At 54.3% G+C, this 21900-nt stretch overlaps 1 protein-coding gene and 1 non-coding gene across 6 annotated transcripts in view; one reads left to right on the top strand and one right to left on the bottom strand.

Moving 5' to 3' along the window:
* Positions 1 to 21900, top strand: part of LOC140402505 (uromodulin-like) — a 43880-nt gene that overhangs the window by 13641 nt on the left and 8339 nt on the right. For 3 of the 5 annotated variants that reach the window (XM_072490356.1, XM_072490359.1, XM_072490358.1), the window contains exons 3-7: positions 1001 to 1050; positions 12364 to 12523; positions 16880 to 16956; positions 17062 to 17226; positions 21045 to 21143. In XM_072490356.1, coding sequence (XP_072346457.1) covers positions 1017 to 1050; positions 12364 to 12523; positions 16880 to 16956; positions 17062 to 17226; positions 21045 to 21143 — 535 coding nt within the window. In that variant the 5' untranslated portion in view covers positions 1001 to 1016. The remainder of the gene's footprint in view (positions 1 to 1000; positions 1051 to 12363; positions 12524 to 16879; positions 16957 to 17061; positions 17227 to 21044; positions 21144 to 21900) is intronic. The other 2 variants (XM_072490361.1, XM_072490360.1) reach the window with 1 other exon arrangement.
* trnad-guc (transfer RNA aspartic acid (anticodon GUC)) lies at positions 13847 to 13918 on the bottom strand. The gene has a single exon. It is a non-coding gene; the product is annotated as a tRNA-Asp (tRNA).

Raw genomic sequence — 21900 nt, 5'->3', positions numbered from 1 at the left:
AAGAGATTTACCAGGATGTTGCCTGGTATGGAGGGCATTTGCTATGAGGAGCGGTTGAATGAACTCGGTTTGTTCTCACTGGAACGACAGAGGTTGAGGGATGACCTGATCGAGGTCTACAAAATTATGAGGGGCATAGACAGAATGGATAGTCAGAGGCTTTTCCCCGGGGTAGAGGGGTCAATTACTAGGGGACATAGGTTTAAGGTGCGAAGGGCAAGGTTTAGAGGAGATGTACGAGGCACGTTTTTTACACAGAGGGTAGTGGGTGCCTGGAACTCGCTGCCGGAGGAGGTGGTGGAAGCAGGGACGATAGTGACATTTAAGGGGCATCTTGACAAATACATGAATAGGATGAGAATAGAGGAAGATGGACCAAGGAAGTGTAGAAGATTTTAGTTTAGATGGGCAGCATGGTCGGCACGGGCTTGGAGGGCCGAAGGGCCTGTTCCTGTGCTGTACATTTCTTTGTTCTTTGTTCTTGCTCTTTGTTCACGAAAGGCAGATAAACTCAATGTCTACTATCCCATTCCCAGAGAGAGACATCACTCACTATAGATAGATAAACTCAATATCTACTATCCCACTCCCAGAGAGAGACTTCACTCACTATAGATGAATAAACTCACTGGCTACAACCCAGTCCCAGTGAGAGAGAATCACTCACTATAGATAGATAAACTCAATGTCGACTATCCCACTCTCAAGAGAGAGAGACTTCACTTACTATAGATAGATGAACTCAATGTTTACTATCCCACTCCCAGAGAGAGACCTCACTCACTATAGATAGATAAACTCAATGTCTACTATCCCACTCCCAGAGAGAGACTTCACTCACTGTAGATAGATAAACTCAATGTCTACTATCCCACTCCCAGAGAGAGACTTCACTCTCTATCGGTAAACAAACTCAATGTCCACTATCTCACTCACATTCTCTATCATTTTCCCATCTCCGGAATTTTCTCTAATGTGGATTGTCCATTTTCAATTACAGAATATCACTGAGAGAGATGAAGACGTTGTTGTTGATTCTGGGCTATCTGAGTAAGTAACCTTCATTCAGGACACCGAATACAATTGTGATCATTCAGCATCATCCCCGGAAAATAGATGGAGTAGAGAGGAAGAGACTTTTCCCCTTGGTGGAGGGATCAATAGCCAGGGGGCAGAGAATTCAGGTGAGGGGCAGGAGGTTCAGAGGGGATGTGAGGGAAACCTTTTCACCCAGAGTGCGGTGGGAGTTTGGACCCCGCTGCCTGAAAGGGAGGTGGAGGCAGAGACCCTCATAACATTTAAGAAGTGTTTCGATGTGCGCTTGTGATCCCCGGGCAGACACGGCTAGGGGCCAAGTGCCGGGAAATGGGATTAGAATAGTCAGCTGGTTGTTTTTGACCGGCCCAGACCTGATGGGCTGAAGGGCCCTTTCTGTGCAATGTGAATCTCTCACCCCAACAGCTCCTGATATTCGGATCAAAGATCTGATCAAAGAACTGCAGTTTTATCCGAGAAAGTGATTTTTGGAGAGGTTTTATTGAAGGGTGTGTATTTAGGAAGGAGTTCGGGAACGAGAGGAAGATGAAGTTACTGAGATCTCTCGGGAAGACATTCCCCAGCTTCGAATGTTGGGATGAGGTTGTGGCCTCCACTGATTGGGTGGAGGGAATGGGTGCTGTGATGGGGGCGGAGAGATGGAGTTTGAGGATCAGTGACATGGATTGGGGGCGGAGGGATGGAGTTTGAGGATGAGGGACATGGATTGTGGGCGGAGGGATGGAATTTGAGGACGAGGGACATGGATTGGGGGTGGAGGGATGGAGTTTGAAGATCAGGGACATGGATTGTGGGCGGGGGGATGGAGTTTGAGGATCAGTGACATGGATTGTGGGCGGAGGGATGGAGTTTGAGGATCAGGGACATGGATTGTGGGCGGAGTGATGGAGTTTGAGGATCAGCGACATGGATTGTGGGCGGAGGGATGGAGTTTGAGGATCAGGGACATGGATTGTGGGCGGAGGGATGGAGTTTGAGGATCAGGGATTGGGATTGTGGGCGGAGTGTTGGAGTTTGAGGATCAGCGACATGGATTGTGGGCGGAGGGATGGAGTTTGAGAATCAGGGACATGGATTGTGGGCGGAGGGATGGAGTTTGAGAATCAGGGACATGGATTGTGGGTGGAGGGATGGAGTTTGAGGATCAGGGATTTGGACCGTGGGCGGAGGGATGGTGTTTGAGGATGAGGGACATGGATTGTGGGCGGAGGGATGGAGTTTGAGGATGAGGGACATGGATTGTGGGCAGAGGGATGGAGTTTGAGGATGAGGGACATGGAATGTGGGTGGAGGGATGGAGTTTGAGGATCAGTGACATGGATTGGGGGTGGAGGGATGGCGTTTGAGGATCAGGGACATGGATTGTGGGTGGAGGGATGGAGTTTGAGGATCAGGGACATGGATTGTGGGCGGAGGGATGGTGTTTGAGGATGAGGGACATGGATTGTGGGCGGAGGGATGGAGTTTGAGGATGAGGGACATGGACTGTGGGTGGGGGGATGGAGTTTGAGGATCAGTGACATGGATTGTGGGTGGGGGGATGGAGTTTGAGGATCAGTGACATGGATTGGGGGCGGAGGGATGGAGTTTGAGGATCAGTGACATGGATTGGGTGCGGAGGGCTGGAGTTTGAGGATGAGGGACATGGATTGTGGGCGGAGGGATGGTGTTTGAGGATGAGGGACATGGATTGTGGGCGGAGGGATGGAGTTTGAGGATGAGGGACATGGATTGTGGGCGGAGGGATGGAGTCTGAGGATGAGGGACATGGATTGTGGGTGGAGGGATGGAGTTTGTGGATGAGGGACATGGATTGTGGACGGAAGGATGAAGTTTGAGAATCAGGGACATGGATTGTGGGTGGAGGGATGGAGTTTGAGGATGAGGGACATGGATTGTGGGCGGAAGGATGGAGTTTGAGGATCAGGGACATGGATTGTGGCGGAGGGATGGAGGTTAAGGATGAGGGACATGGATTGTGGGCGGAGGGATGGAGTTTGAGGATCAGGGACATGGATTGTGGGCGGTGGGATGGAGTTTGAGGATCAGGGATATGGATTGTGGCGGAGGGATGGAGGTTGAGGATGAGGGACATGGATTGTGGGTGGAGGGATGGAGTTTGACGATCAGGGACATGGATTGGGGCGGAGGGATGGAGTTTGAGGATGAGGGACATGATTTGTGGGCAGAGGGATGGAGTTTGAGGATGAGGGACATGGATTGTGGGCAGAGGGATGGAGTTTGAGGATCAGGGACATGGATTGTGGGTGGAGGGATGGAGTTTGAGGATGAGGGACATCGATTGTGGGCGGAGGGATGGAGTTTGAGGATCAGGGACATGGATTGTACGGCCAGAGGAAATTGCGACCTAAGGATCTGAGAGGATTTGAGTTTGAGGATGGCCAAGGGAGTTTACACAATGACCTCAGTCGGAGAGTTTGCCGGGGGAGCTGACAGCTTTGTTTATCTGAGGGACAATGTTGAAAAAACTGCTGGTCTTTATTCGTTTTCCTTTCTCCCCAGCCACACTTGTGTCTCTGATCTAAGAGATTATAACTTGCCGGTAGTTGATAAATTAGCTAGCTATTTGACTTCTCAATGCAGTAAGTCACCTTGGACTGGCATGTGGTGGTCATGACTGCAACAGGTAGCAATCTGTGGGAGACATCGCAACGCCGGACACATATCAGCAGAAAGTGTCTGCAGCTCAGGAAACCTTTGGCTGCGAGTTGCTGAGCTGGAGTCTGAGTTGTGGACATTGCGAAGTCACGGGGAATGGGAGAGTTTCCTGGATACTCAGTTCCAGGGGGCAGTCCCAGGTGAACGGTGAGGGACCGGAGGGTGTGATTTCAGGGAAGGTGGTGATGGAGGAGCCTCAGTCCCTGACTTCGCCCAACAGGAATGAGGTGTGTGTTACCTGTGTGGATGAGGAGAAGGACTGGAGTGTGGAAGAGGGGACTGAGCATGGCACCATGGTGAAGTTTGCCATCTCCAGTGCTTGGAGAACAAGAAGCTTTGTGATAGGAGACAGTTTGGTCAGGGGCAGCGAGACTGTACTCTGCAGGCACAATCCGGAGCCCGTCCAGTGCCGGGGTTCAGGATATCTCCTGTCTGGAGAGGAACTTGGCCGTGAGAAGGGGAGGATCCAGTGTTTGTGTCTCATATGGGATTCAATGACACACACAGGACTTGGACACAGGTTCTGAATCGGGGATTTGAGCAGTTGGGGGCAAGAATCTCGAAACGTTGTCACTTTGGTTTATTCCCTGAACCAGGTACCAGTTGAGACAGAGCCGAGTGTTGTGGAGAGCCCGTACCCAGGGGCAGGGAGATGGACTTTCCAAACCTAGAACTGATGTATTCCGTTCCAAACAAACAAAAAGGTGGAGGGGGGAGGGGCGGGGCGGGGGGGTGAGGCGCTGGAGGGAGGGGAGGCGCTGGAGGGAGGGGAGGCGCTGGAGGGAGGGGAGGCGCTGGAGGGAGGGGAGGGGCTGGAGGGAGGGGAGGGGCTGGAGGGTGGGGAGGCGCTGCAGGGAGGGGGGGCGATGCAGGGAGGGGAGACGCTGGAGGGAGGGGAGGGGCTGGAGGGAGGGGAGGGGATGCAGGGAGAGGAGACGCTGGAGGGAGAGTATGTGTGGGAGGGAGGGGAGGCGCTGGAGTGAGGGGAGGCGCTGGAGGGAGGGGAGGCGCTGGAGGGAGGGGAGGCGCTGGAGGGAGGGGAGGCGCTGGAGGGAGGGGAGGCGCACTGCAGGGAGGGGGGCACTGCAGGGAGGGGAGGCGCTGGAGGGAGGGGAGGGGCTGGAGGGAGGGGAGGGGCTGGAGGGTGGGGAGGCGCTGCAGGGAGGGGGGGCGATGCAGGGAGGGGGGGCACTGGAGGGAGGGGAGGCGATGCAGGGAGGGGAGGCGCTGGAGGGAGAGTATGTGTGGGAGGGAGGGGAGGCGCTGGAGTGAGGGGAGGCGCTGGAGGGAGGGGAGGCGCTGGAGGGAGGGGAGGCGCTGGAGGGAGGGGAGGCGCTGGAGGGAGGGGAGGCGCACTGCAGGGAGGGGGGCACTGCAGGGAGGGGAGGCGCTGGAGGGAGGGGAGGCGCTGGAGGGAGGGGAGGCGCACTGCAGGGAGGGAGGCACTGCAGGGAGGGGAGGCGCTGGAGGGAGAGTATGTGAGGGAGGGGAGGCGCTGGAGGGAGGGGAGGTGCTGGAGGGAGGGGAGGCGCTGGAGGGAGGGGAGGCGCTGGAGGGAGGGGAGGCGCTGGAGGGAGGGGAGGCGCTGGAGGGAGGGGAGGCGCTGGAGGGAGGGGAGGCGCTGGAGGTAGGTGAGCACTGGAGGGTGCCAAAATGCAGGCCGGAGGCTCGGCTCAGATGAGGGGCTGGAGGGATGTGAGGCACCGGAGAGAGCTTGGGCACTGGGCAGTGTGACGCTGTGGAGGGAAGCTATGCCCTGGGGAGAGGTGGGATCCTGCAGGGAGGTGAGGTGTGGGAGAGGCTGCAGGGAGGGTTTGAGTGGTGGGAGGGCAGATGTAGTGGTAGGTGATGGAGGGAGAGTTTGGGTGGAGGTAGAATTTGGGTGGAGAGGTGGAAGTGGTGGCGGAGGGCTTGGCGAGGGGTATCATGGGCATCAGGGGGGTTTAGGGAGGGAGAGTTTGGGTGAAATGAGGCTTTGGAAGGAAGATCTGGGGAAGGATAGTTTGGATTGGGAGTGTTCCGAGATGGAGGGAGTGTTTGCTGAGGAAGGCTTTGGAGATGGAGGGTTTGGACGGAGCGAGAGTTTGGGCGGAGCGAGAGTTTGGGGGGAGTGAGGGTATGGGGGGGCAAGGGAGAGTTTGGGGGGGGGGGGAGTGAGGGTTCTGGGGGTGAGTGAGGGTTCTTTGGGCGAGTGAGGGTTCTGGGGGCGAGTGAGGGTTTGGTGGTGCGAGGGAGGGTTTGGGGGAGCGAGGGAGGGTTTGGGGGAGCGAGGGAGGGCTTGGGGAGCGAGGGAGTGTTTGGGGGAGCGAGGGAGTGTTTGGGGGAGCGAGGGAGCGTTTGGGGGAGCGAGGGAGTGTTTGGGGGAGCGAGGGAGTGTTTGGGGGAGCGAGGGAGTGTTTGGGGGAGCGAGGGAGTGTTTGGGGGAGCGAGGGAGTGTTTGGGGGAGCGAGGGGGTGTTTGGGGGAGCGAGGGAGGGTTTGGGGGTCCGAGGGAGGGTTTGGGGGTCTGAGGGAGGGCTTGGGGGAGCGAGGGAGGGCTTGGGGGGGTGAGGGAGGGTTTGGGGGTGGGAGGGAGGGCTTGGGGGCGCAAGGGAGAGTTTGGGGAGTGATGGAGGGTTTGGGGGAGCAAGGGAGGGCTTGGGGAGCGAGGGAGGGTTTGGGGGAGCGAGGGAGAGTTTGGGGGAACGTGTGAGGGTTTGGGGAGGAATGAGGTTTTGGGGGCGAGGGAGGGTTTAGGGGGAGCGAGGGAGTGTTTGGGGGCAAGGGAGTGTTGGGGGGGCAAGGATTGTTTGGGGGGGCAAGGATTGTTTGGGGGGGCAAGGGAGGCTTTGGGGGGCAAGGGTAGGTTTTGGGGTGGCAAGGGAGTGTTTGGAGGGTCGAGGGAGTGTTTGGGACGGTTCGGGAGTGTTTGGGATGGCGAGGGAGTGTTTGGGACGGCGAGGGAGTGTTTGGGACGGCGAGGGAGTGTTTGGGGGAGCGAGGGAGTGTTTGGGGGGCAAGGATTGTTTGTGGGGCAAGAGAGGGTCTGGGCGGCAAGAGTAGGTTTTGGGTGGGCAAGGGAGTGTTTGGGGGGGGGCAAGGGTGGGTTTGGGGAGGGACGGTGGGTGGGTTTGGGGAAGTGGAGGGTGGGTTTGGGGGAGGGGGTTTTGGGGAGGGGGGGAGGGTGCGTTTGGGGAGGGGGAGGGGGGTTTGGGGAGGGGAGGGGGGGTTTGGGGAGGGGAGGGGGGGTTTGGGGAGGAGGGTTTGGGATGGCGAGGGAGGGTTTGGGGGAGCAAGGGAGGGTTTGGGGTGGCAAGGATTGTTTGGGGGCAAGAGAGGGTCTGGGGGCAAGGGTAGGTTTGGGGGGGCAAGGGAGTGTTTGCGGGAGCGAAGGAGTGTTTGGGGGAGCGAGGGAGGGTTTGGGGGTTGGAGGGAGGGTTTGGGGGTGGGAGGGAGGGTTTGGGGAGTGAGGGAGAGTTTGGGCGTCGAGGGAGGGTTTAGGGGGAGCGAGGGAGGATTTGGGGGAGCAAGGGAGGGTTTAGGGGAGCGAGGGAGGGCTTGGGGAGCAAGGGAGGTGTTGGGGAGCAAGGGAGAGTTTGGGGAGTGATGGAGGGTTTGGGGGTGCAAGGGAGGGCTTGGGGGGCGAGGGAGGGGTTGGGGAGCGAGTGAGAGTTTGGGGGAGCGTGTGAGGGTTTGGGGAGGAATGAGGTTTTGGAGGGCGAGGGAGTGTTTGGCGAAGCGTGTGAGGGTTTGGGGAGCGAGTGTTTGGGGGGCAAGGGAGTGTTTGGGGGGGCAAGGATTGTTTGGGGTGGCGAGGGAGTGTTTGGGACGGCGAGGGAGTGTTTGGGACGGCGAGGGAGTGTTTGGGGGGGGCAAGGGTGGGTTTGGGGAGGGACGGTGGGTGGGTTTGGGGAAGTGGAGGGTGGGTTTGGGGGGGAGGGGGGTTTGGGGAGGGGGGAGGGGTGTTTGAGGAGGGGGGATTTGGGGAGGGAGTGTTTGGGGAGGTGAGGGAGTGTTTGGGACGGCGAGGGAGTGTTTGGGACTTCGAGGGAGGGTTTGGGGGAGCGATGGAAGGTTTGGGGGGCAAGGGTAGGTTTTGGGGGGGGAAGGGAGTGTTTGGGGGGCAAGGGTGGGTTTGGGGAGGGACGGTGGGTGGGTTTGGGGAAATGCAGGGTGGGTTTGGGGAGGGGGGTAGGGTGCATTTGGGGAGGGGGAGGGTGGGTTTGGGGAGGGGGGGAGGGGGGGTTGGGGAGGGGGAGGGGGGTTTGGGGAGGGGGAGGGGGGGTTTGGGGAGGGAGGGTTTTGGGAGGGACGATGGGTGGGTTTGGGGAGGGAGGGTTTGGGGAGGGAGGGTGAAGAACAAAGAATGATACAGCACAGGAACAGGCCCTTCGGCCCTCCAAGCCTGTGCCGACCACGCTACCTGCAGAAACTAAACCGCCCACACTTACGGATTCCGTAACTTTCCGTTCCCACCCTATTTATACTTTTGTCTAGATTCCCATTAAATGCCACTATTGTACCTCCCAGGCAGCGCTTCCCATATAATTACCACCCTCTGTGTAAAAGACTTGCCTCGTGCATCTGTTCTAAACTTTTCCCCATGGGCTTTGAACCTATGTCCCCTAGTACTTGACTCTCCTACCCTTGGAAAGAGCATCGTCACCACCCGCTTGAACTCGCTGCTCCCCCAGCCACTTGTATATATCCCCAATTCTTCCCTCACCTTCCACATCCGGAAGTAGCAGTCGCTCCAGCAGAGTGTATCCCGGCAACTAAGGGAACCCCCTCCAGACATTTTGTGCAAAGTCTCTAACCTGCAGATACCTGAACTCACTCCCCCTCGGCAGCTCTACCCTCTCCCTTATCTCCTCCAGACTGGCGAACCCTCCTCCAAATAGAGATCCCTCACCTTGACCAGCCTCACTTCCCTCCACCTCCCGTATGCACTAACCTGCCCCCCCCCCCCCCCCCCCCCGCCGCAAACCCATGATTCTCGCACAGCGGCGTTAGCACCGACATCCCTTCCACCCTAAAATGCCTCCTCAGCTGATTCCATATCTTCACCGTGGACTGCACCACTGGGCTCCCTGAATACCTACTCGGAGCCATTGGCAATGCTGCCGTCACCATAGCCCTCAAACTAGGCCCCTCACAAGATTCCACCTCCATCCTAACCCACTCTCCCTCTTCTCCTTCCCACCACCGCCGCACCTTGTCCACATCCCCCATCCATAAAAATGAAGAGAGTTCGGCAACGCCAACCCCACCTGCGGCCTCTGCCTCTGTAGCAGGGTCCCCCCCCCCCCCCCCCCACCCCGGCACCTTCCCCGTCCATACAAATTCCACTTTCCGAAAAAAGGCGTTTGGTACAAAGATCGGGAGGGCATGAAAGATAATCAAGAATCTCGGCAGAATATTCATTTTCACCACTTGGACCCTCCCCGCCAGCGTTAAATTCAGCGTATCCCACCTCTGATGATCCTCGCTCGCCACCTCCACCAGCTTTGTTAAGTTCCACTTATGGAGCCCCCTCCATTCTCTCGCTACCTGAATCCCCAAATACCTAAACCTATCCCTCACTACCGTAAATGGCACCCCCCCTAAATTATCCCACTGTGCCAGCTCATTCACCGGGAAAACCCTGCATTTCCTTACATTCAACTTGTACCCGAGAACCCTCCAAACCTCCTCAGCAGGCCCATAACCCTTCCCATACTCTCCAACAGATCCAAAACATACACCAAGAGGTCACCGGCATAGAGCGACACCGTTGCTCCCTCTGTCCCTCATAATCCCCCGCCACTCTGCCGACCCCCTGAGAGCCATCGCCAATGGCTCTATAGCCAGTGCAAAGCAGCGGCGACAGCGGGCACCCCTGCCTCGTACCCCTGTGTAAGTCAAAGCTTTGTGAGCTCATATCATTCATCCTCGCCCTTGGTGCCACATACAGCAACGGCACACAGGCCACAAATTTCGGCCCAAACCCAAACCTTCCCAAAACCTTCAACAAGTACTGCCACTCCACCTGATCAAATGCCTTCTTCGCGTCCACGGACACCACCACCTCCGGTACCAGAGCCCGTGACGGATTCATCACCACATTCAACAGCCGTCTTATATTACTCGCGAGCTGCCTGCCCCTCACAAAGCCTGTTTCATCTTCTACCACCACCCCCGGACACACTCCTCCACCCTCCCCGCCAACAACTTACCCAATACTTTCACATCCGTGTTCAATAGTGATATGGGCCGATACGACGCACATCCCACCGGGTCCTTCCCCTTTATCGGGTTAGTTTGATTACTGCCTGCGTCATCGTCTCCGGCAACTCCCCCTTCTCCAGCGCTTCATCAAACGCCCCAACAGATGTGGTGCCAGGTCCGCTGCAAATTCCTGATAAAATTCTGCCGGGTACCCATCCGACCCTGGGGTCTTCCCCGACTTCATACCCCTGATACTATCCTGCACGTCCCTCAGCCCCAGGGGCTCCTCCAACGCCTGCCTCTTTGCTTCCTCCACCTGGGGAAATTCCAGCTTGTCCTGACACCGCCCAGTTCCCCCTCCTCTCTCCCCGGGTCTGCCTCTTAAAGACCCTGCTTGTACTCCCTAATTGCCTCATTTATCTTCCCTGTCTCTGACACCACATCCCCAGCCCCAGTCCACATCTTCAATATTTCCCTGGATGCAGTCTGCCTCCGCAGCTGGTGCGCCAGCATGCGGCTCACCTTCTCCCCATACTCATATTGCACCCCTCTTGCCCTCCGCAGTTGCCCTACCGCACTCCCTGTTGTCAGCCTGTCAAAGTGCATCGGCAACTTTTTTCTCGTCTCCAATCCCTCCACAGTGGGCACCCTCGAATATTCTCTGTCCACTATCTTGCTCACGAGACGGTCATGTTCCTTCCTCCTTTCCCTATCCACACGAGCCTTAAAAGAAATAATTTCACCCCCGGACCACTGCCTTCAGTGCTTCCTAAACAAATAGCCGTCGGCACGTCCCCATTCTGATTCAACTCCACATGCTCCTTAATCACCGCCGGCAGCTTATCACAGAAACCTCCATCCGCCAACAACCCCGAGTCAAACCTCCATCCCAGCCTCTGCTCTCGTCCTGATCTGAACCGATTCTCCAGCCAGTGGGGCGCATGCTCCGAGATAACTATCCCCACATTCTCTGACCTCTCTGACCAAAATCTCCCGACCCAGTACAAAGTAATCAATCCTCAAATATAACTAGTGGACGTGTGAAAAGAAGGAATACTCCCTTCCCCCTGGGTTCTGATAATGCCATGGATCCACCATACCCATCCTCTCCATAAACCCCCCCGAGCCCTTGCCATTCACACCCCACCCACCGACCTGAGGCTCGGCCTATCCAACCCTGGTTCTAAGATACAATTGAAATCTCCTCCTATGAACAACTGGTTCTTGTCCAAATCCGGGATTGCTGCCAGCAACCCCTTCATAAAAGCCACATCATCCCAATTTGGGGCATACACATCTACCAACACCACCGGTGCCCCTTCCAATACCCCACTCACACTCACATATCTCCCACCCAGATTCCTTACCTCCTTCGCACACACGTATCCCATTTTTTTGCTCATTAAAATTGCCATTACCCTCAATTTCAAATCAAACCCCGAGCAAAAATCCAGCCAGACCCACCCCTTCCTTAACCTAACCTAGTCCTCCACACAGAGGTGCATCTCCTGCAGACAGACCAACCCCGCTTAAAAACTCCTGTGGTACGCGAACAGCCCCGGCCTTTTAACCGGCCCATTGTGAGGAAAGGCTGATGGACTTGAGGTTGTTTTCGTTGGAGAGAAGAAGGTTAAGAGGAGACTTAATAGAGGCATACAAAATGATCAGAGGGTTAGATAGGGTGGACAGTGAGAGCCTTCTCCCGCGGATGGAAATGGCTGGCACGAGGGGACATAGCCTTAAACTGAGGGGTAATAGATATAGGACAGAGGTCAGAGGTAGGTTCTTTACGCAAAGAGTAGTGAGGCCTTGGAATGCCCTACCTGCAACAGTAGTGAACTCGCCAACATTGAGGGCATTTAAAAGTTTATTGGACAAGCATATGGATGATAATGGCATAGTGTAGGTTAGATGGCTTTTGTTTTTTGACTTCCCATGTCGGTGCAACATCGTGGGCCGAAGGGCCTGTACTGCGCTGTATCGTTCTATGTTCTATGTTCTATTCAGTCCCCGGACGTTCCATATTACCAGCCTTAGCGGAGGCCTGTGCCTCCAATCCCCTCTACCATCCATCATCTCCCCATTTAACTCCCTCCATTAAATCCACCCTGTACTGAGCCCATTCCAGATGGCCTCTTTCCGTCCATGATCAAGTCACCCCTCACCCCCTGCCACGTGTCTTGTCTGGTATCTTAACACCTGCGATGTCCACAGTTTGTGTTGAGCTGCAGATACAGTGTTGGGTTCTACATGCTCCATCCCCAGGGTCACAGATCCCCAGAGACGGAGCTGGGAGATGAGGAGTAAACTGGTTTGGAGAAGGAGCAGAGATTCCAGCTTCCAATTCAGGGATTGATAGCAGACACTGGTTGAAAATGAGTTTGTTGCAATGCAGCCGAGCCAGTGTGTAATATTTCCTAATCGTTATTTTAACAATAAACAGCTTGCTGTCATTCAGCTGCCGTCTCCATATCTGTCGACCCGTGTGTGAATCACAAAGTTCTGGAGCAGCCATGGAGGAGCGTAAAGTGTCTGAATCAAAACTGTTCCGCTGATTTGCAATGTGATAACGGTCTTGTCGCTGGATGGTCCAGATTCAACAGGTAAGACCCAGGGGAAAACGCGATTAAACTCATCAGAGGAACTGCAGAGAAAGTGGGATCGTTATTCAGAGCAATGGGGCAGGGAGGGAATACTGGGAAAGGGAAGATGTGGTTTCTGCAGAGTGAAACATGGGGAATAATGGGAGATTCCCAGGGAAATAGAACAGAGATAAAGGGCGGATCTTTCCCAGATACAGTGGAGGTGCAGCGTGAGGGCCTGTACCCGCTCCCAGGGAGCAGACCATCGAGCTGGGGCACTGACCCACCAGAGGAAGCGGTGACAGCTCTGCTCAGTGCTAACAGCCTGCTGAGGAGGACAGGCACCCAGCGCCGGAAAAGGGTGAGTGACCATTTGCGTTCTGCCAGGGTACGTCACTCCTCCCATCACTCGCACACTCACAATGAGCTCACTCACTGCCAGCACCACTCCCTCTCCCACACACATCTGCACCTCCCCTGCATCTCGAAGAACAAAGGACAATACAGCACAGGAACAGACCCTTCGGCCCTCCAAGCCTGCGCTGACCTTGGTACCTGCCTAAACTAAAACCATCTGCACTTACGGAGTCCGTATCCTTCCATTCCCACCCGATTCATATATTTGTCTACTTTCCGCTTGATTGCCACCAACGTACCTGCTCCCCCCGCCCCCCCCCCCCAGGCATTAAGTTCCATATATTTACCACCCTTTGTTTAAAACATCTCCCTCGCACATCAGTTCTAAACTTTTCCCCATGCACTTTAAACCTCTGTCCCCGAGTACTTGACTCTCCGACCCTCAGAAAGAGCATCTGACTATCCACTCTGTCCATGGCACTCATAATCTTATAGACCTCTATCAGGTCGCCTCTCAACTTCCATCGTTCCAGTGAGAACAGACCGTGTTTGTCTAACCTCGACTCGTAGCTAATGTCCTCCATACAATCATAGATTATCATAGAATTTACAGTGCAGAAGGAGGCCATTCGGCCCATCGAGTCTGCACCGGCTCTTGGAAAGAGCACCCTACCCAAGGTCAACACCGCCACCCTATCCCCATAACCCAGTAACCCCACCCAACACTAAGGGCAATTTTGGACACTAAGGGTAATTTATCATGGCCAATCCACCTAACCTGCACATCTTTGGACTGTGGGAGGAAACCGGAGCACCCGGAGGAAACCCACGCACACACGGGGAGGATGTGCAGACTCCGCACAGACAGTGACCCAAGCTGGAATCGAACCTGGGACCCTGGAGCTGTGAAGCAATTGTGCTATCCACAAGGCTACCGTGCTGCCCATAAAAAATAATTCCCAATTTTTTTTTGGTAAGGTACAAACTCTCCCCGTCGGGGAATTGAACCCCAGCCTCCCGCGTGACAGGCAGGGATACTAACCACTATACTAACGAGGAACTAATACAATGCAACACCCTCGTAAACCGCTTCTGTCCTCTCTAAAGCATCCATATCCTTCTGGTAATGTGGCGACCAGAATTGTACACAATATTCCAAATGAGGCCCAACTAAAGTCCTGTACAGCTGCAACATGACTTGGCAATTTTTATATTCAATCCCCGACCGATGAAGGCCAACCTGCCGTCTTAACCACCACCTTATCCACAAGCATTGCCACTTTCAGTGATTGGTGGACATGTACGCCCACTGCGTGTCCGTACTCGCAAGAGTTCTACCATTTACTGTGTAATTCCTACATGCATTGGACCTTCCAAAATGCCACATGTCCGGATTAAATTCCATCTGCCCTTTCTTTGCCCAAGACACAATCCGTGTCTGACAATCCTCTTCACTATTTGCAACTCTTCCAATCTTTGTCATCACCTCATCACCCCTCCACCTCCACTCACCACCCACAGCTGCCTGGCATTGTTACCTTCCGCCCTGGCACACGTCCAGCACACACTCTCTCCACCTGTCTCCATGCAGGACAAGCTGGCTCACAATAAAACAGAGATTCCAGACGAGCGGATGGGTGTCCAAGCTGAAAGGCCTCGCGGACTTCAAGGAGGGAATCCTCAAGCTAATTGGGGAGGAAGTCGATCACCCCTGTGCTGAGGGTGAGGTGACCAATAAACCGAGGGACGAGCCAGAACACCATCATCCATATCACCAACCTGACATGAGTCATGGCTCCGGTACCGGGGAGTAGTCCTGGGAGCTCCCAGCCAGACCTAAGAAAGCTCTGACATCAGCGAGGTCTCCGATGTTGTCATTGAAGAGCCGCAATAGTTTTCATCCACCTCCTGCAGCAGCGCAGAGATACCTAGCTCAGGGGGATCTTGTTCTAAAGATGCCGTGTGGTCACAACCTGGTGAGCAGCTCAGTCTCTCTGACCAGGCAGAGGCAGAGATGGCCCAGGCTGCCTCCTCTCAGAGCATTGCTGGAGGCCAGGAATATGATGAGTCCCAGTCAGATGTGGAGCCTCTGGACTTGGTCAGACCTCAAGTCACTGGACTGCAAAGGAAACATCTGGAACATCAGGAAGGGATGCCAGCTTCACTCCTCAGTTTGAAAGCCGGGACTGAAGAGTGTGAATGCTTCTGTCTGAGGAGATCAGACCGACCCCGCGACACAACCAGGTCAACACAGCGAGATGGTGACTGCCGTGAAGATCTTGGTTCTGGCACCGTTGCAGGACACTCTCCGTGGTGAAGAACACACACTGAATGGTGAGGGACGCATACCCCATGGTGAAGTGCATATTCTCCATGGTGAGGGACACTCACTCCGTGGTGAGGGACACTCACTCCGTGGTGAGGGACACTCACTCCGTGGTGAGGGACACTCACTCCGTGGTGAGGGACACTCACTCCGTGGTGAGGGACACACACTCCGTGGTGAGGGACACACACTCCGTGGTGAGGGACACATACTCCGTGGTGAGGGACACTCACCCCGTGGTGAGGGACACTCACTCCGTGGTGAGGGACACTCACTCCGTGGTGAAGGACACACACTCCGTGGTGAGGGACACACAATCCGTGGTGAGGGACACTCACTCTGTGGTGAGGGACACTCACTCCGTGGTGAGGGACACTCACTCCGTGGTGAGGGACACTCACTCCGTGGTGAAGGACACACACTCCGTGGTGAGGGATACTCACTCCGTGGTGAGGGACACACACTCTGTGGTGAGGGACACACACTCCGTGGTGAGGGACACTCACTCCGTGGTGAGGGACACTCACTCCGTGGTGAGGGACACTCACTCCGTGGTGAGGGACACACACTCCGTAGTGAGGGACACACACTCCGTGGTGAGGGACACTCACTCCGTGGTGAGGGACACTCACTCCGTGGTGAGGGACACTCACTCCGTGGTGAGACACACACACTCCGTGGTGAGGGACACTCACTCCGTGGTGAAGGACACACACTCCGTGGTGAGGGACACACACTCCGTGGTGAGGGACACACACTCCGTGGTGAGGGACACTCACTCCGTGGTGAGGGACACACGTTCCATGGTGAAGGACACACACTCCGTGGTGAGGGACACTCACTCCGTGGTGAATCTCAGTAACACTACCCAGAAGCCAGTTGTGACAGGGAGCCAGTTGGGGTCCAGTTCACCACTTTGTCTGCATCTCATCTGCTTCTAATTCCCTGATCTGTCTGTCTTGTTGGATGTTGTCCAAACTCCTGCTAAAACCCATGTGAATTACATCATGCACATTACCCTCATCAACTCTCCACGTAACTTCCTCAATGCAATCACATTAGTCAAACTTGATTCCCGAGGAAATCTATCCTGACTCTGATGAATTTATGTCTTTCTTCACCATGGTAGATATCATCTCACACAATTATTTCCCGTAATTTACCCACAACAGACATCAGGCGGAGTGGTCTGTCCTTAGTGCTCCTGTCTCTTCATCCTGGTTTTATCAATGTGATTAGTCCTCCAGATCTCCGGATCCACACCTATAGCCACGGTCGATGGGTGAAGCTGCTTTGAGTCTTTGTTACATCTTCCCTTGTTCTCCTCAGCAGCCTGGGATACATTTTGTCTCTTTCAGGGGATATGTCCACTTTCCAGGGTGCTAAATATGGTAATAGTTCCTCCCTGACTTAGTTTATCTCATTGCACATTTCACACACGTCCTCCTGAATACAATGTGAAATGGAAACAGAACAGGCTGGAAATACTCAGCAGCTCAGTCAGCTTCTGTGGAGAGAATCAGAGTTAATGTTTGGTGTTGTGATAACTCCCCTGTCCTGACGAAGGGTCATCACAAACAGAAAGGTTAATTCTGTTTCTCTCCACACAGGCTGCCTGACCAGCTGAGTAATTCCAGCTTCATTTTATTTTAATTTCCCCAGTACAGCGACTGACTGTGTGATTGTTCTTTCAGTCCTGGTGGATCGATCATTCCTGAGACTGTTGTCGCAATCAATCACTGCTCCACAAACGCCCCGGGCTGGTTAAACGGTAATTTCAGACTCTATTATCTCAGATTTACATTGACTGTCCAACAGTATTCACACTGGATACACTTTTCACTCTGTTCCCTCTGTTTCACTCTGTTCATTTCAGGTTCCCATCCCACTCCGGGTGATGGGGAGGTGACGAGGAGAGTTTGTTTTCACTGGAGTGGAAATCCCTGTCACTGGACTCAGGAAATAAAGATCAAACGCTGCAGCGATTACTTTGTTTATTACTTGTCGACGGCACCCACCTGTAACCTCGCTTACTGCACAGGTACATTGGGGTTTTAAATGGAGTAAACGGGTAATTCTGGGATGTCCCAGGTCAGCAGCAGCAATGATAAAGTTACATCAGACCTTCCTGCTGTAAGGGACTGAAACCCAAAGTGTAATTTCCAGCGACGGGAATTACAACTGAATCAGACACTGTTACAGCTCCTTTGTAACCCTTTCCCAACTCAGTCACCTTGCTGCAGTCGGAGGGGAAACGCTCGAATCAATTCCAAAGGATGTGAGAAATGGACACTTGGAGAATGAGGATCTGACTGGACACAGTCGACATGGGTTAATGTGGGGGAAGATGTTTGATGAACATATTGGACGTTTTTTGGGACGTTACTGACAGAATTGAGAAAGGGCATGAAGAGTTTATGTATTTTCAGAAAGTTTTGGATAAAGTTACCAACAGGAGTTTGGTCAACAAACTAAACAAGATGTTGGCAAAGATTAAGAATTAGTTCACAAGCAGAAACCAGAGAGTGGGAATAAAGGGGTGACTCTCACATTGACAGCCTCTGACGAGTGGGGTCCACAAGGCTCAGCTCTCTGGACCGCCCCAACTGTTATTGATCAATGATTTGGACGTTGGGAACCAATTGTAATCTTTCCAAGATTGTGACAGGTGCAACGTGAGTGGGAATGTGAGCTGTGAGGAAGATACAAAGAGTCTTCACGGGGATTTGGACAGATTTAGTGAATGGACAAGAACATGGGAGATGGAAGAGAACATCGAAAATGTGAGGTCATCACTTTGGTGGGAGGGACAGATGTGCAGATTATTTCTCAAATGGTGAGAGATTAGAAAGTGTAAACGTACAAAGGGAGCTGGGAGTCCTCATCAATAAGTCACTGAGACTCAGCATGCATTTACAACGAGCAGTTAGGAAGTGAATGGTATGTTAGGCTTTGTCAGCAGAGAATTGGAGTCCAGGAGCAGCAAAATCTTGCTGCAAATTTATAGAACTCTGATTAGACCAAACCCCGAGTGGTTTGTGTCGATGTGGTTCCTTATAGAATCACAGAATCACACAGTGCAGAAGAGGCCCTTCGGCCCATCGAGTCTGCACCGATGCATGAAAAGTAGCTGACCTGCCCACCTCATCCCATTGGCCAGCACTTGTCCCACAGCCTCGAATGTTACAATGTGCCAAGAACTCAGCCAGGTACTTTTTACAGGATGTGAGGCAACCGCCTCCACCACCCTCCCAGCCAGTGTGTTCCAGACCGTCACCACCCTCCCAGCCAGTGTGTTCCAGGCCGTCACCACCCTCCCAGCCAGTGTGTTCCAGACCGTCACCACCCTCCCAGCCAGTGTGTTCCAGACCGTCACCACCCTCTGGGTAAAACTGTTTTCCTCAAATCCCCTTCTTACCCGAGGAAGGATATTATTCCCATTGCTGGAGTTTACCGAAGGTTCACCAGACTTGTTCGTGGGGTGTCTGGTCTGTCTTACAAAGAGAGTTTGAAGAACCCAGACATGTATTCTCTCAGGATGATATAGACGGGCTGGTTAGAGGACCAGAACAGCGGCAAGTGGAATTTACCCTGAAACGTGTGAGGTGATGCATTTTGGGAGGAGGAACAAGACAAGGGAATGTACAGTGAACGGCAGGAAAGGAGGAAGCACAGAGGGCCCGCGGGATCTTCGGGTTCATGTCCACAGATCCCTGAAGGCAGCGGGACAGGTAGATAAGGTGGTTAAGAAGCATATGGGATACGTGCCATGGCAAAGAAGATAAAAGCAGAGAGGTAATGATGGAGCTGTATAAAACACTGCTTAGACCCTGGCTGGGAAACTGTGTACGGTTCTGGTCACCACATTATAGGAAGGATGTGATTACATTGGAGAGGGTGCAGAGGAGATTCACCAGGATGTTCCTGGGTTGGAGCGTTCCAGCTCTAATAACAATAATGTTTATTGTCACAAGTAGGCTGAGATTAACAGGGCAATTAAATTATTGTGAAAATCCCCCAGTCGCCACATTCCGGCGCCTGTTCGGGGACACAGAGGGAGAATTCAGAATGTCCAAATTATCGAACAGCATATCTTACGGGACTTGTGGGAGGAACCCGGAGCACCCGGAGGAAACCCACACAGCCATGGGGAGAATGTGCAGACTCTGCACAGACAGTGACCCAGCCGGGAATCGAACCTGGGGCCCTGGAGCTGTGAAACAACAGTGCTAACCACTGTGCTACCACGCTCCCCTGGTTAGGCTGCGGTTTTCCATGGAGCAGAGAAGGCCGAGGGGGACCGGAGTGAGGTGTACACAATTTGAGGGACATGTAAAGGGTGGACAGGAAGAAACCTCTCTCCTCAGTTGAGGGGCCAATAATCAGGGGGCAGAGATTTCAGACCAGCGGCAGGAGACATGGAGGGGATTTGCGGAAAAGCTTTTTCACCCAGAGGGAGGTGGGAATCTGGAACTCGCTGCCTGAAAGGGGGGTGGAGGCGGGACCCTCAGAACATTTAAGTCGCGTTTAGCACTTGAAATGCCAAAGCAAACAAGACAACAGACCAAGTGCTGGGAAATGGGATTGGAATAGACGGGTATTTGAAGGTCAGCATTGACCCGATGGGCTGAAGGGCCTCTTTCTGTGTTGTGAAACTCTCTGACCCGATGAACACTCACTGAAACCTAAAACATACTTAATGCAGAGACAGGCTCGATGTGGCTCAGGGTGGGCGTGGCTCAGGGTGGGGGTGGCTCAGGGTGGGTGTGGCTCAGGGTGGGTGTGGCTCAGGGTGGGGGTGGCTCAGGGTGGGGGTGGCTCAGGGTGGGGGTGGCTCAGGGTGGGCGTGGCTCAGGGTGGGCGTGGCTCAGGGTGGGCGTGGCTCAGGGTGGGCGTGGCTCAGGGTGGGTGTGCCTCAGGGTGGGCGTGGCTCAGGGTGGGTGTGCCTCAGGGTGGGCGTGGCTCAGGGTGGGCGTGGCTCAGGGTGGGCGTGGCTCAGGGTGGGCGTGGCTCAGGGTGGGTGTGGCTCAGGGTGGGCGTGGCTCAGGGTGGGTGTGGCTGAGCTGTTTTCCCGGGTTTGGGAGTCTGGAACCATGAGGCACAAATTCAAAATACGGGGAAGCCAGTTCGGGCCGAGAGGGAGGGAAACTTTAAAAAATGATGAACTGACAGAGTTGTGACTGTTTGGGATCCTCTACCCCAGAGGTCAGCTTGTTCGGGTCGAGGTTTGGTGTGCAGGGTGGGGGGCTTACTGATGGGTGGAGGGGTTTGTTATGGGGTCAGGAGTATGTGGACTGTCCGTGTGGGGACCAGTCTGGGTAGGAGTCACATTTGTATGATTGTGGAGGCTGTTCCGCCTCCTCTCTCTCATTTGCTGAATTATTGGAAGGGTTTGAAACGGAGTTTTGGTGATTGTGGTAATAATGATAATAATCACTTATTGTCACAAGGAGGCTTCAATTAAGTTACTTTGAAAAGCCCCTAGTTGCCACATTCTGGCGCCTGTTCGGGGAGGCCGGCACGGGAATTGAACCTGCGCTGCTGGCCTTGTTCTGCATTGCAAGCCAGCTATTTAGCCCAATTGTGCTAAACCAGCCCCACAGAAGAATCTGCAATACTCAGCTTGTCTGGCACTGTCTGTGGAACAGACTTAACCTTGTAGGCTGCTGTCCCTCGGCCAAAAACAGTTTATCAAACTGCAAGGCTCTCTGGTCCTCGCTCCACAGATGCTGTCAGATGTGCTTAGTCTTTCCAGAAGCTTCTGTAATGACTTCAGATTCCCGGCACTTTGGTATTTTGTTTTGATGTTGTGATTTTGTCCTCACTCAGTCTCCCTCTCTTTGTGTCCCTTATTTCCAGCTGAAGCTGTTGTTCCAACTCTCCCACCCACACCGCAGACCACTCGGGCACACATTGCATCTTCAATGACTGTCCCAAATGCTACATCATCATCATCAGGTACAAACATCCAGAGGGATTTTAAACTCAAAGTTCACCTGGAAAACTCCCGGAGCAATCGTCAAACCCACTACTGAGAGAGTGGCAATTATTACTCTGCACGGTGTGAGTGAGGGGAGTGGGCTGCAGTGAGTGAGGGGAGTGGGATGGTGTGAGTGAGGGGAGTGTGAAGGAGTGAGTGAGTGGAGTGGGCTGCAGTGAGTGAGGGGAGTGGGATGGAGTGAGTGAGGGGAGTGGGATGGAGTGAGTGAGGGGAGTGGGATGGAGTGAGTGAGGGGAGTGGGATGGTGTGAGTGAGGGGAGTGTGAAGGAGTGAGTGAGGGGAGTGGGCTGCAGTGAGTGAGGGGAGTGGGATGGAGTGAGTGAGGGGAGTGGGATGGAGTGAGTGAGGGGAGTGGGATGGAGTGAGTGAGGGGAGTGGGATGGAGTGAGTGAGGGGAGTGGGATGGAGTGAGTGAGGGGAGTGGGATGGTGTGAGTGAGGGGAGTGTGAAGGAGTGAGTGAGGGGAGTGGGCTGCAGTGAGTGAGGGGAGTGGGATGGAGTGAGTGAGGGGAGTGGGATGGAGTGAGTGAGGGGAGTGGGATGGAGTGAGTGAGGGGAGTGGGATGGAGTGAGTGAGGGGAGTGGGATGGTGTGAGTGAGGGGAGTGGGATGGAGTGAGTGAGGGGAGTGGGATGGAGTGAGTGAGGGGAGTGGGATGGTGTGAGTGAGGGGAGTGGGATGGTGTGAGTGAGGGGAGTGGGATGGTGTGAGTGA

The sequence above is a fragment of the Scyliorhinus torazame genome, chromosome 25 (assembly GCF_047496885.1).
Source record: "Scyliorhinus torazame isolate Kashiwa2021f chromosome 25, sScyTor2.1, whole genome shotgun sequence".
Taxonomy (NCBI): Eukaryota; Metazoa; Chordata; class Chondrichthyes; order Carcharhiniformes; family Scyliorhinidae; genus Scyliorhinus; species Scyliorhinus torazame.
This window is presented reverse-complemented; position numbering and strand designations above follow the sequence as displayed.